At 33.6% G+C, this 12,784-nt stretch overlaps 2 protein-coding genes across 3 annotated transcripts; both read left to right on the top strand.

Annotated features, from left to right (window-relative positions):
• Positions 1-57: 57 nt before the first annotated feature.
• LOC120623655 (cytochrome c oxidase subunit 5B, mitochondrial-like) lies at positions 58-3,462 on the top strand. The gene is made up of 4 exons (XM_039889813.1): positions 58-217; positions 1,380-1,553; positions 2,308-2,351; positions 3,159-3,462. Exons 1-4 carry the CDS (start codon positions 130-132, stop codon positions 3,219-3,221), a joined length of 369 nt encoding a protein of 122 aa, XP_039745747.1. The 5' UTR covers positions 58-129; the 3' UTR covers positions 3,222-3,462.
• A 1,104-nt stretch (positions 3,463-4,566) lies between these two features.
• On the top strand, positions 4,567-11,210 carry LOC120624971 (chromobox protein homolog 1-like). Of its 2 annotated transcripts, none has more exons than XM_039891829.1 (6): positions 4,567-4,697; positions 5,755-5,844; positions 7,878-8,001; positions 8,245-8,394; positions 9,230-9,408; positions 10,423-11,210. In XM_039891829.1, the coding sequence occupies exons 2-5, from the start codon at positions 5,755-5,757 to the stop codon at positions 9,406-9,408; spliced, it is 543 nt and encodes a 180-aa protein (XP_039747763.1). In that variant the 5' UTR covers positions 4,567-4,697; the 3' UTR covers positions 10,423-11,210. The 2 variants fall into 2 exon arrangements, with proteins under 2 accessions (XP_039747763.1, XP_039747772.1); XM_039891838.1 differs by lacking the exon at positions 4,567-4,697 and adding an exon at positions 4,758-4,820.
• Positions 11,211-12,784: the final 1,574 nt, after the last annotated feature.

Below are 12,784 nucleotides of genomic sequence, written 5' to 3'. Positions count from 1 at the left end.
GTACTATTTTAAACCGTAAATACCGATTAAACCACTTAATACCGATTTTTCTTACACTTGGCAACTCTGCGAAATAACTCAAAATCCACTTGCTATCGTGAGAAGCGGTCTAGTGCAAATTAAGTGAAAATGGCTTCCTTGTGTAGACAATTTGTACGCGTAAATGCTCTCCGAAGTGTTCTTCTAACTTCTGGTCGACGGGGATACGCAGACAAAAGTAAGGACGCCCTAAAAACTAAGTAAAACACCTTGCCGCAGCTGTCATTTTACGTTACGTAATGTCAAAAATATCCTTACATTTCTCATAAAAACAACTATTTTATTATAAAAACATTTTACTCCTTTTTAAGATCTGGTTCCATCATTTATAGTATTATTTTGATTTTTCCCGTTTTTATAGTTAGCTCTTTGATATCATCAACGTAATAGGTTCCAATCGCACATTTTATTGATTCGATTGGTTATCCAACTTGGAAAATATAAAATTTTCAGCTCGTGTAAGGTCGTGCGCGTAACCTTAATAAACATCGACACCCAATGGCAAAGTATTAAAGTAGTTTATAAAATTACAATTGAAAGGATAATTCTTATGAATAGGTTATCTTATCTATTACAAATTCCTTGTGATAAGTAAAAAGCTAATTTTGTCTATAGGTATAGGTACATGGTCTACATATTTATTCCGTATTTCTTAAATAGGTGGTGGACTTTCACGCAATTTAACAATTGACAATTTTAGACCATCTATTATTGATTATTCATAGATTCTAATAGGAATCATTGACTTTTATGATTTAAGGAAGCTTTTTCCTTATTACACTAGTAGTTTTGTGAATGTATACTACTGGTCCAAATATTACTTAAATTTAAGCTTATAGACCCTATAGACAAGTGATTCAGTCATTAACCAGTAACGGTTTTATTTAGATCCTTGTAACATGATGATCATTGTATTGGATCTGAGTGTAACAAAAGGGTATGGTTATGAGGAATAAAATAGTTAAGAGGCAAATATATATTCTTTATACCCAACTATATGGTCTGGTGAACTTTATACCACATATAGATCAAAAGTAACCAAAGAAGCAATTCCTACACATCATAATCAACAACCCAACATCATCTCACTGCAGGGCACAGGTCTCCTCTGAGACTGAGAAGTACACATTGGTAGACTGTCTACTGGAAAACATTACGGAGAATTCTAATTATTTACTTATTTTAAACCACAGAATTAAATAAGTCTAGCTAATTTCAAGTTTCTGAAGAACAGAAACATAGCAATTCATTAAATAATGTCAAAAAGAGTAATGTATTTACTTTTCATTTTATAATATGGTGATTATGATTATATAAACTTATATTTTTATTCTTTCCAGTGATGCCAGATCCCATGGAACACGCAACTGGTCTAGAAAAGAAAGAACTGCTTGCACTACAAACGGGCAACGATGATCCTTTCAACATGAAGGTCCTAAAGAAGGCAGCCGGCACCCGTGACAACCCCACCCTCGTGCCCTCTTGCTTTGATGCGCGTATTGTAGGATGCATATGTAGGTGTACATTCATTTCTTTTATTAAGCCTTAGGTAGTGGATAACATAGCATAGTAGCCTCCCACAAGATGTACAAGATCAGCGGAGTTGAAGTGAGTTGCTTATCACATACGGCCATAGTGCCAATTGGGAAACCCCTATCAAAGACCTATATCCTGAAGGAGACGTCCACCATTTAAGATGATAACGGTTTAGTGGTCTGTGCCATGTTTAAACTTCTAAATGTCTGTCTTCGGCATGAGAAAGGACGAACCTGGTTAAACACTCAAATTCTTGTTTTTTTATTCAAAAGCCATTCAAACCTTCATTGCAATATAATTTGGTAGTAAATGTTGATGCAGTTTAAGATTGTTACAGGCTAATCTACTAGGGGTGAGGTGGTTATGTTAAACCAAAACTCCTAATCAGTTTCTATGCCACAGTGTACCGGTTTGTTGAATCGTTTGGTCGCACGTTATTGTCTGTAGGGTGGTGAATAGCCAGACCTATACCTACCCGGAATCAAACCAATCTCCAGCTAATAATACAATAGAGCTCACTGCTGCCCAGAGAGGTCATCAAATATCATTATATGCTTTAAACTGTAAAAGTTTTATCTCAAACAGTAAACTGTAGTCTGTATGCATAATGTTCAAAGAAATCCAACAAAAACTATTATCCTTATTGTTTTCGACTGTAGTTTTGTAGCATGTATGAAACAGTTTGACATTTGTATTTATGTACAAATAAAAAATATTTGTTTTTTGTAATAGGTGAAGAGCACGCCACATCAATTAACTGGCTTTGGGTACATAAGGTAACTAAATTTTTATTTTGCAATATTAGTATACTTAAACATAGAAACAGAAATTTTTAAATTTGTAGGTAGTAGCACTTTTTCTAATTTTTTTTACTAACATCAAAATGGGTTTTTATTCCTTTTGAACCATGTCATCTGACATCAGGTTTTTATCTATTTAGTGGCCACGGGACTTTCGCGTCTGTTGAAGTAGCGTCGCCCGGCGCGACTAGCGAAATTCCTGATTAAAACCATAGAAATATTCCAAGCATGCTGGAACGGTAAATTTGCGTGTTGCGAGTTGTCCCGTAGCCAGGCCGTTGGTGTTATGGAGCACCAAAGAGCCTTGTTCAAAATGCTGATCGCATGGTCCTAGGTTGATTTTTTTTTTTTTTAAGTATACATTTTTCCAAAAAAATTCTGGCACGACTTTGACGGTGGGGTGATAACCAGCCAGGGCCAAAGCCCGCCTTCCAAAAATTATAAATACCCAAATTGGTCCTGCGGGAGATCGTATTTGGACATCCATAGAGGTCGTCATGAACAATCACAGTCAAAAAAATTTGTGTATCAAATTGGTATAAGTTCATGACTTTTCTGAAATGCTCAGTTTTTTGTTTAACAGTACAATATGGTTTTATGAAAATCAAGCTTAATTTGCTATACTCCGCAAAAAGCAGGAGAAACTTTATGGTACAATCTAAATTATATTCAATCTTTGTGCTCCACACCAAATGCCTCACGTAATTAATTGACGGCGCCAAATGTATCTTATGAGATTAATAGACTATAATTAAAGTAATTTTTATTCGTGTTTGTTAACAGGAACACCCCCGCCGCTGCGAGTGCGGCCACTGGTACAAACTAATCGAGAAGACACCCCTCTAAACACCGCCGTTTCCACTTACCTAGCTTAACAAATAATTAGTAGTGGTTATAAAGTATAATCAACAGCATCACTCGGTACATATTCCACACGTTCCTATGTGATGCGCCGAAGTGTCGACGTTAATTAAATAATTGTAAGCATTCAATTCAGCGTTTCATTCGATACGTTACCAGCTGTGTTGTGTTATCTGTTAACGGGAATTATTTTATGTAGATAAATTAAAAAACACTCAAAATCTTATTCGAGTTTTATTTAACGGAACGAACGGAATCAGAGATAAAGTTTTACAACAATAACTGATGAATTTCTAGCCAAAGTTGTGACTTGTGAAGGGTCCAAAAAAAATTGGGGTACGATTTTAGCAGGTCGTTTGGTTCTAAAAGAGTGAGATTTGGTTTTCCAGTTGATAAACCAATAATTTGAATATTGACTAGCATTTAAATTTTATTTATGAATCTTCCATAAATTATATTCAAAATTTAGCACCAGGATCCTTATGACATCCTAGTTATTTGGATGCTAATACGTTTCCAGATGCTATCCACTGTTAAATTTAAATGTTATGCCATTCCATTAGTGGAAAACCGAACGACTGCTAAAATCCTATCCAAAATTCCTAAGATAAATGGTAGGCATTAAGCTTACATTTCGTTGACCACATAGGATTTAAGCTCCTTGGACTTGCACGTTAACAAAATATTATATATGATTTAAGTTTTATTGCAAATAAGTTCATTCGACCATTAATCTGGCTAGTATGACCTTACTTCCAGTATACAAACGATATTCCTTCTTTTGTCATTGGATCTAGGCTTAGTCTATGGTGCTTGGCGTAGTCTACTCATGGTCTGTGATAGGTATGTAATGAAAACTATTAATTATAAATCAGGTTTTCTCCACTACTTATTAATCGATTTTAAACCCTTCAGATTTCAGAAAAACCTTTTAGATTTCAGAAATACCTGTTTTTTTCGATAGTTTCAAAACCTTGGCAACCAAGCTTACTTGTCATCACCTAAACTAATATACAGTGGTTTATAATATTAAGGAATAAACGAAATAATAATTAAACTGATCACTTAAAAAAACATTTAAAGTATTATTGTAACATTTAAGTATTAGATTTAAATTTCTTGCTTCAAATTTCAAATTATTCAAATTCAAAATTATTACCACCAGTTATTTAAATCCAGAATAAAATGTACAAACGTGACATTTCACCTTAACGTTGGAATGATAATAATATTGTCCTTTGCCCGGTTCGACAGTAGGTATCCAGCGCATAATAATCAGTAATAATTTTCTCTACATTTAACAAACATAACCGATTATTGAAAAATCGATTAGTAACAAACAATTATAAGGAAAATGTTAGTTTTTACATCCCTAGTGATGCTTTATATGCACATCCAAGCCGGCTACCGGAGTTGTTTGTTTGTATCCGAAAAATAACAACACAATTGAACATAGTCAAGGTAAGTAATTTTTGCTTCTTTTGTTATCAAGAAATGTAACAGCTACTTTACAACTGAGGTACGCCATTAAATATTTATTGGTCAATGCTGATGCACCCCTTAAAGTCGCAAACAGATCAATAGGTAAGTCAAATTCTGTTCTTAAAATGGAAAATCCTTGTATTCAACAAGCACGGTAGCCCACTATGATACGCATTTACTCAGTGCGTCTATTTTTTCGAATCTAGCTGAATTTTCGTAAAAGCACATCTAGGCTTTATAGCGTTCTTATTTGCTTCGAATAACATTTGAGCCGAATCGGTCCTAGAGTTTTTTTTTTAAACACTTTATTTGTACACCACAAATAGGAAAAAAAAAACAATGGACACAAAAAAAATAATAATAAAAGTATCCAGCCAGATGGTTGGTTGGAAACTTGCATTGTAATACGGTCGCATTTTACACATATTTATTGTCTTTTTTATTTCCCTTGACTTCTAATATAAGCCAATATGTAAAGAAATAGCTAGGCATACTGTTCTTACCATTTTAAGAATACTGTTTTGTCAGTGCGGTAAAATGATATAAAATGGAGAACGATGTGTGTGAAGTGATTTGTGTAGTCCTGACCTTCTCTCTCTAATCTAGCACTCTTTAGCCACCAAACATACAAGAAGCCCTACAGTATACAGGCAAACCCATCAAGTTGCGAAGCAAATTGTAGAGAACATTGTAGGGCGCCCTTAGAAAATTTATCTACAGTTGCCAGTTGTACAAACATTGGCTAATACAGTTAAAATTTGAACAATCTTTTATCTTAAATATAAAACTCTTTTGCGCTATAGAAAAACTTTGAATTTGGTAAATACTCTATTCTGTTGTTTCACATCTAACTTAACCTCCTTTGTCTAGACTTCTAAAGAGCAGTTGTAGAGTCTTGTGGAAAGATCATGGAGAAAGCAAACCTTTGATGTGATGTAGCATAACAAAGGTAGAGTTTGTGACAAACTTTTTAGCATTGTTAAATTTCAGAATTCCGTTGTATTATTTACTATCTTTGTGTTGTTTCTATTGTCAGATGTCTGAAAAGAAAGATGGAACTGGACCTGGGGGAGAAGAAGAGTTTTCTGTCGAAAAAATATTAGATCGTCGTGTGAGACTTGGAAAGGTGAGTTGGTTAGAAAACATAGTGCAATTTTGTAGAATTTCATGTTTTCTTAATATGCCATTGAATCCAATCGATTGGAATTTACATATTTGAAACATAAATAACCTAAAATCTTTTTATTTATGGATATTAATGTAATAAAAACAATGATTTAGGATTATTCTAGATAAGCCAAACTTGAAATATTGTAAGAAATTTAGCATCAAGCCAAAGCCATCTAGTAAATGCTTTTTTTTTTCTTGAGATGGTTGTTGAGAAGCTCTAAAAACCATGCTACAATCACTTGAAATAGAAAGACAGAACAACAAAAACAACCCAGCACAAAAGTTGAATATCAGTCATATTATGATGTCAATATCACACAGAAAAATAAAATTATCATTAAAATAATTAAACTTCTTTTCTTTGTTTGACTACAATGCTGCTTCTAATTACAATGCATTCAGATTTACACTCCCTTAATCTACTGTCATACCATACTTGCATTATAATGACCCTTAAAGTCAAAGTCAAAGTCAAATATTTCTTTATTCAAATAGGCACATAGATGGCACTTTTGATGCGTTATTATATACAAAATGTGTACATAGCAGTGAGTAGTGATGGCAATAACTACAATCGTAAACTTAAAACTAAAGCTACGAGGGTTCCAATCGCGCCCTGGTCTAAGAAGAAGCCCACAATAAACTTAGCCGGGTGTTCTTTTTGTTATCACCATCTCACATTGTCATTAGAAAATATTTAAGAAGCAACCTGGTTAGAGCAATTGTTTACACCCAAGCTTTTTTATCGTTTACGTAATCCTTTATACTATAATAGGACTTTACTATAAGCTTTCGCTTAATACAAACTTTGAACTTTAATATGATTCCTAAGGTAATTTTGGACCTACCAATCCATAAGTTTAAAGAATGTGTTAAAACACATTTATTACAGCGAGGTTATTATACAATTGATGAGTTTCTTAATGACAAGGTTGCTTGGAAGCATCCGGCTCCGCTTTCATCTCTCACAAGATAGAAAAATGAATGTTAAAATATAAAATGTAAATTTTTGATGTTGGAAAAGAGCAACTGCTGAGTTTCTTGCCGGCTTCTTCTCGGTAGAATCTGCCTTCCGAACCGGTGGTAGAGTCACTACACACGGACAGACTTGACGTTTCAAAAGTGCTTGTATTAGGCCTACTTGAAATAAATGAATTTTGAACTTCTTTAGTGACATCCCCAAGATATCAACCGGTAATTTATTGTAAAATTGTATACAATTTCCTTTAAATGAATTGCTTATTTTGTGTAGTCTAGTGTACTGCACTGCAAGTTTATTTTTGCTTCTAACGTTCAAATTATTGCAGTCACATTTTCTTTTAAATTTTGATATATTTTTGTGAACATACATTAAATTTTCCAATATGTATTGGCTATAGAGTGTCATTATTTTAACATCTTTAAATTTATCTTTCAACGACTCTCTCGGACCCATTTTATAGATCGCGCGAACAGCCTTCTTCTGCAGCACGAAAATAGTGCCAATATCAGCACCATAGTAAAATTCCATATGACATAATGCTGTGAAAGTAACTAAAATAGACTAGCCTAGCAGTTTCTATGTCTGTCAGGTGGCGTATCTTCTTTACTGCATAGGCAGCAGAACTAAGCCTGTTCGATAAATTATTTACATGAGGGCCCCATTGAAGTTTAGCATCTAACGTTATTCCTAGAAATACTGTTATATCCACCGGTTTCAATTCCTCATTATTAAGTAGTACAGTGGTTTTTACATGTTTATCATTTGGTAATGTGAATTTTATGCACTTAGTTTTATTTTCATTTAAAACCAAATTATTAGCTTCAAACCATTGTACTACTTTAGCAAGATAGTTGTTAACATCGTCTAAAGCTAATTCACGTCTCTTAATTTTGAACATAAGTGATGTATCATCAGCAAACAATACTATCCCGTGATTGTCCTTAATAAGGTAAGGCAGGTCATTAATGTAAAAGTACTTACATCACGGAATTCTAATATGATTATAGGTGGAATACTATTTAAAATGGAAAGGCTACAATGATGAAGATAATACTTGGGAGCCAGAAGAAAATCTGGATTGCCCTGAGCTTATTCAGGCTTTCGAGGATGCGAGGAAGAAAAAGGAAGCTGGTAAGAAAAAAAGTTCTAGTTTTTCTTTCTTCATAGTTATAATTGAAGGACCAAGTAGATGGCCTACAGACTGAGGAAAATTTTGCACGGCGTTATATTTCGCATGGTGGAAGGACTTCTCTGGACAAGCTCTGTCTGGAAAAGTTCTTACTAAAAGTACTATTTCATAAATCTAATATTTTGTATTTTCTATAGAATAAAAAAGGAAAAAAAACCATTTACTAGGATGACATATTTTTTCAGAGGGTAACAAAGGTACCAAAACTGAAAAGGACCTCAAGAAGAAGAAATCAACAGCTGCAACGCCTGACCTAAAAGGAGCTATGAAAATTAAGAGTGACACGAAAAAGCCCTCGGGCTTCAGTAGAGGCATGGAACCAGAGAAAATTATTGGTAAGTATGAAGATTGGATATTTGGATCAGAGGTCTATTATTTCACAACTTGTTCAGTATAACTTTATTCCTTCTAAATTATGTGTCCAAATAGCATGCTATAAATGATAATTTAATATCCCTTAAGTAGATAAACTTTAGTTTGCCTTATATTTTTTTTATTAAATTTGGCATAAAATGCGTCACATACTCACATAGTTATAAGGTACAACAAGGCAGTAAGTAAGCTTTGTAAAGCTTACTGTAGAAATACCATTATTTCAGACTTTTCAGACATGTCATACATCTTATTATTACTAAAGTAGATTATAGCCCATTATACTTCTGGATAACATAGCTTTCTAATGGTAAAAGAATTATTAAATCAGTTCAGTAGTATCAGCGTCTTTCGACAGGTTGAAAAACAAAGAAACAAACTAATCTTAACACTTTACATTATTGGTAGAGACAAGTCAATAAACTCAGCTTTAGCTCTGTACCCTTTTACAGTCCATTATCTTAGATTGGTATAATAAATATCATATTATTAAAAGGAGTTGTATAATTAACGGACGGACATTTTTCATGTCAAAATTGGCACTTTTAGGAAATTTATTATGGCTAAATAAGTATTATAAGCTTTGAAGTTATTGTTTTAATTTAATTTTTTTTTTCTTGTATAATTTTCGCTTGTACTTATTCCTAAGCAATTGTGGTTAATGTTATCGTATTATATGTATAACTAAGTTGTGGAAACTTCATTGGTTTATGTGATATAAAAACACGGCATTACATTTAGGTGTAATAATACTGTTTGTTTCACCTTGAAATGCTAATAAATAAATAAATTAAAAAGGAGCTACAGACAGCAGTGGAGAGTTGATGTTCCTGATGAAGTGGCAAGGGACAGACGAGGCTGACCTTGTGCCAGCCAAGCAGGCGAACCAGCAGTGTCCCCAAGTTGTTATACAGTTCTATGAAGAGAGGTTGACATGGCATACCCCGGCTACCGATGAAGAGACCAATGAAGATTAGGTAAGGACTAATCAGTATTTATATTCGATTTTGATATGACAACACACCAGCTATTTTTTTTTCTTACAACCTTTGCCTAATTGTTAGTCACATGCTCACTTGTATAGTGAGCATTTCTAGCTCAAAAAATCCTTGTGCGGCGTACTGTGCGAAGGGACAGTAAGAGAGAAATAACCAAATATGGAATACAGTTTTGTCTTCTCCAAGGTATTAAATTTTATTGCACACCACAGGAATTACAGAAAAAATAAACCCAACATACAACATATTATATGCTGCATAGTGCATACAATTTTGTATTGGGAGTTGATTAAGTTTTAAATCTTTTTGTATTTTTACTACCCAACAACAGGAGGTTTGACTGACATTTTTGTCACTCAGTGGTTTAAGGGACAATGTGTGTGGTGGTCAATTACCACCATGCACATTGTCCCTTAGGCCACTTCAAACAAGTAACAAACTACACTGCAGAGGTAAATTAAATGCAATTGTTTTCACAAATTAGTATGTAGGTATACTATAACGATAATAATAATTGTAAGTACTTGTATGAGAAATGCAGAATTTTATACCTTCGTTTTATAATGGCAAGCTCCGATGATTCTCGTTTGGTATATGTAAGCACCAAGATGAGACCATCCTTTTAACTGAGTTTTTGGTGCCAATGATATACACTAATCTCTGGAACTTAATGAACAGGACTAAAAGTAGTGCTCTCTTTTTGCACCAAGAACTGAGAAGGCTGGCACTACTGTTAAATGTAAAAACTTAGGTTGGTTTTGAGATTTGTGTGCATCGAATTTGCATTTGTGAGTGACACTATACTAAAATATTGTTATCCTTTTCAACTGGGAACAAAGTGAAAAGGATACCATTACTTTCGAGTTTAGAGCTGTCAATTTCGTTGTCGAGTCAAAAAAAAATTGGCACCACAATATATTGTTTGCATGGAAATCTGGAGTTATTAGTTTTGTTAAAGGTTGAAACTTTTTAATGCATTACTTTTATCTTTAGGTACACTCTTCGGTTAATGTGATCTCAGCACAAAGAAGATTAAATGTATTTTTTGAAGTTTTCTTTTAATGTACCTACATTCGAGTTGAAATATTTGATCATGTATTTATGTAATTCTAAATTATAATAATTATAACTGGTACGAGGGGAGGTCCAAAAGTTCGTGGAATGGGAGGGTTTGAAATAAAATGAAACAACGAAACTATTTTTCCTTTTCAATATAATCACCCTGAAGTTGAATACATTTATTAGATCTAAGAATTAATTTTTCTAAACCGTCGTAAAAATATTTTATATCTTTTTCCGCAAAATGAGCCATAATTGCCTCCTTTAAGTATTTCATTGTCGGCGGAAAATTTCCTTCCCCTTAGGTCTTTTTTTAAATTTGGGAACAAATAAAAATCACTTGGGGCCAGATCTGGACTGTAGGGTGGGTGGAGTAGCGATTCGAAGCCACGTGTGTGCAGAGCAGCCATTGCAACTCTGCTCTTGTGAACCGGTGCGTTGTCTTGCAAAAGCAACACACCTTTGGTCAGTTTTCCTTGATGGACTCCTTTAATTTTTCTAGAATCGTTGCGTAGTATTCTCCTGTTATGGTCCTTCCCTTTTCTTTATAATCAATCAGTAGTATCCCTTCACAATCCCCTCCATTCCACGAACTTTTCGACCTCTCCGCGTAATACGTAAAAATTCATAAAGCAACATACTTCTAACTACAACACAAATCAAATAATACTTTTTTTAGAACACTTTAATTAATTAAGGGTTAATTTTATCATTGTGTGGGTCACCTCCCTAGTTCCCCTTGCAGTAATTTGCACCAGTCAGTGACACAAAATTAAAATAATGCTATTCTTTTCAACTAACAGGGAACAAAATTAAAAGGATAGCATTACTTTTGAGACCTGTCAATTAAGTTTAGCTTAGAAAATTTCAATTCTTGTTTATGGCTTTTATCTGTGCCAGCTTTGCATAAGATGATATAATATGATTGATTATTTTAGTACTGTATGTTGTTTTATATTTTGTTTGTAAGTGTTATTACAAACACTAGGGGGAAATATTAAAAAAAATATATAATAATTATAACGGTAGGATTTGAACCTCATTTCTCCGGCAAACGCGGCATGAGTACTGTGCTATCTAAGCTACTACGGTTCTCATGCCATCAATGCCGAAATTATCATAAATGCCTTTTCAAATTTATATATTCTTTAAAGATTTAAGTTGTTTATCTGTATGACCTTAAGTAGTTTATGCAAAACATTTTAATCATTAAATAAATATATTATTTCAATCGTTTGTCTAAGTCATTGCTAGCAATAAAATATATTGTCCTTTTTTGAGGTTTTCTTTATTAACTAAGCCATATATTAAAGGTATATATATATAAATAAATAAATAAATACGAAGTAAATGCCTTGCTGTGGGCAGTTACAATATTTGTCGACAGATGGAAATCTCTACGAAGACCTACGAGCATAGTGTATTATCCCATTATTCCCACGCAGTAATGATGCAGTCGAAGTCTGTAGCGGGCTTACCTGTTAGGGAGTATGAGAGTCGTTTCCCCCTAATCGGTTTCTGCGTGAAATCGCTTAGCGGCACATCTTTTTCGGGAGGGTGGTAAATAGCTGCGGCCCACTAAACAAGATCTGAGAAAATTAAGAAATTATATATTTCCAAATTGCTCCTGCCGAAAATCGAACCGGGGACTACCTACATAAATTTACAGCACTCACTGTTGCGCCAGAAAGGTCGTCAGTGTTGAAATGTTGGTGAAATTTGCTTTCTCTTAGTTTTTTTTTAAATTTATTTTACGGCCATGGATTCAAGTCCTTTAAGGCCTTTAGAAATATTACATTTTAGCTTAAAACTAAGTAATTATCATTTTCTTTAAACATTAACTTAAATCTTACAATTTTTCTACACTATTACAAATAAAATCAAAAATAGGCCGAAAATATAAACTATTTCTTAATCTTTCTCGTTGTATTTAAATATGATCACGAAAAAAATAAGTATAAATATTAGATCTGTTTCCTCAAAAACTATGGAGGGTAGAGGTAAGGAGAGTCATCTGTGTATATGAAAAAGTGTCGTCAAAATGTATTAAATTAGGATGGCGCCACATTTGCATCAGGGTAACTCTTAAAAGAAGCGCCAAATATAAATATTGTTAGAGTAGGCTTGAAAAATAAACAAAGAAGTATGGAGATACAAGGAAGTAAGGTTATATTTACCACAATATTTTGTACAACGTAAGCTGTTGAAATTCTCAATAATTAACTACTTTAGTCGATAATGAATTTAAATTTTTAACTCGGCATAATTCAATTCATCTACGATTGCTACATTCATA

This window comes from Pararge aegeria, chromosome 1 (assembly GCF_905163445.1).
Source record: "Pararge aegeria chromosome 1, ilParAegt1.1, whole genome shotgun sequence".
Taxonomy (NCBI): Eukaryota; Metazoa; Arthropoda; class Insecta; order Lepidoptera; family Nymphalidae; genus Pararge; species Pararge aegeria.
The sequence above is the reverse complement of the archived record's forward strand: the minus strand, read 5'-3'. Positions and strand labels throughout refer to the sequence as shown.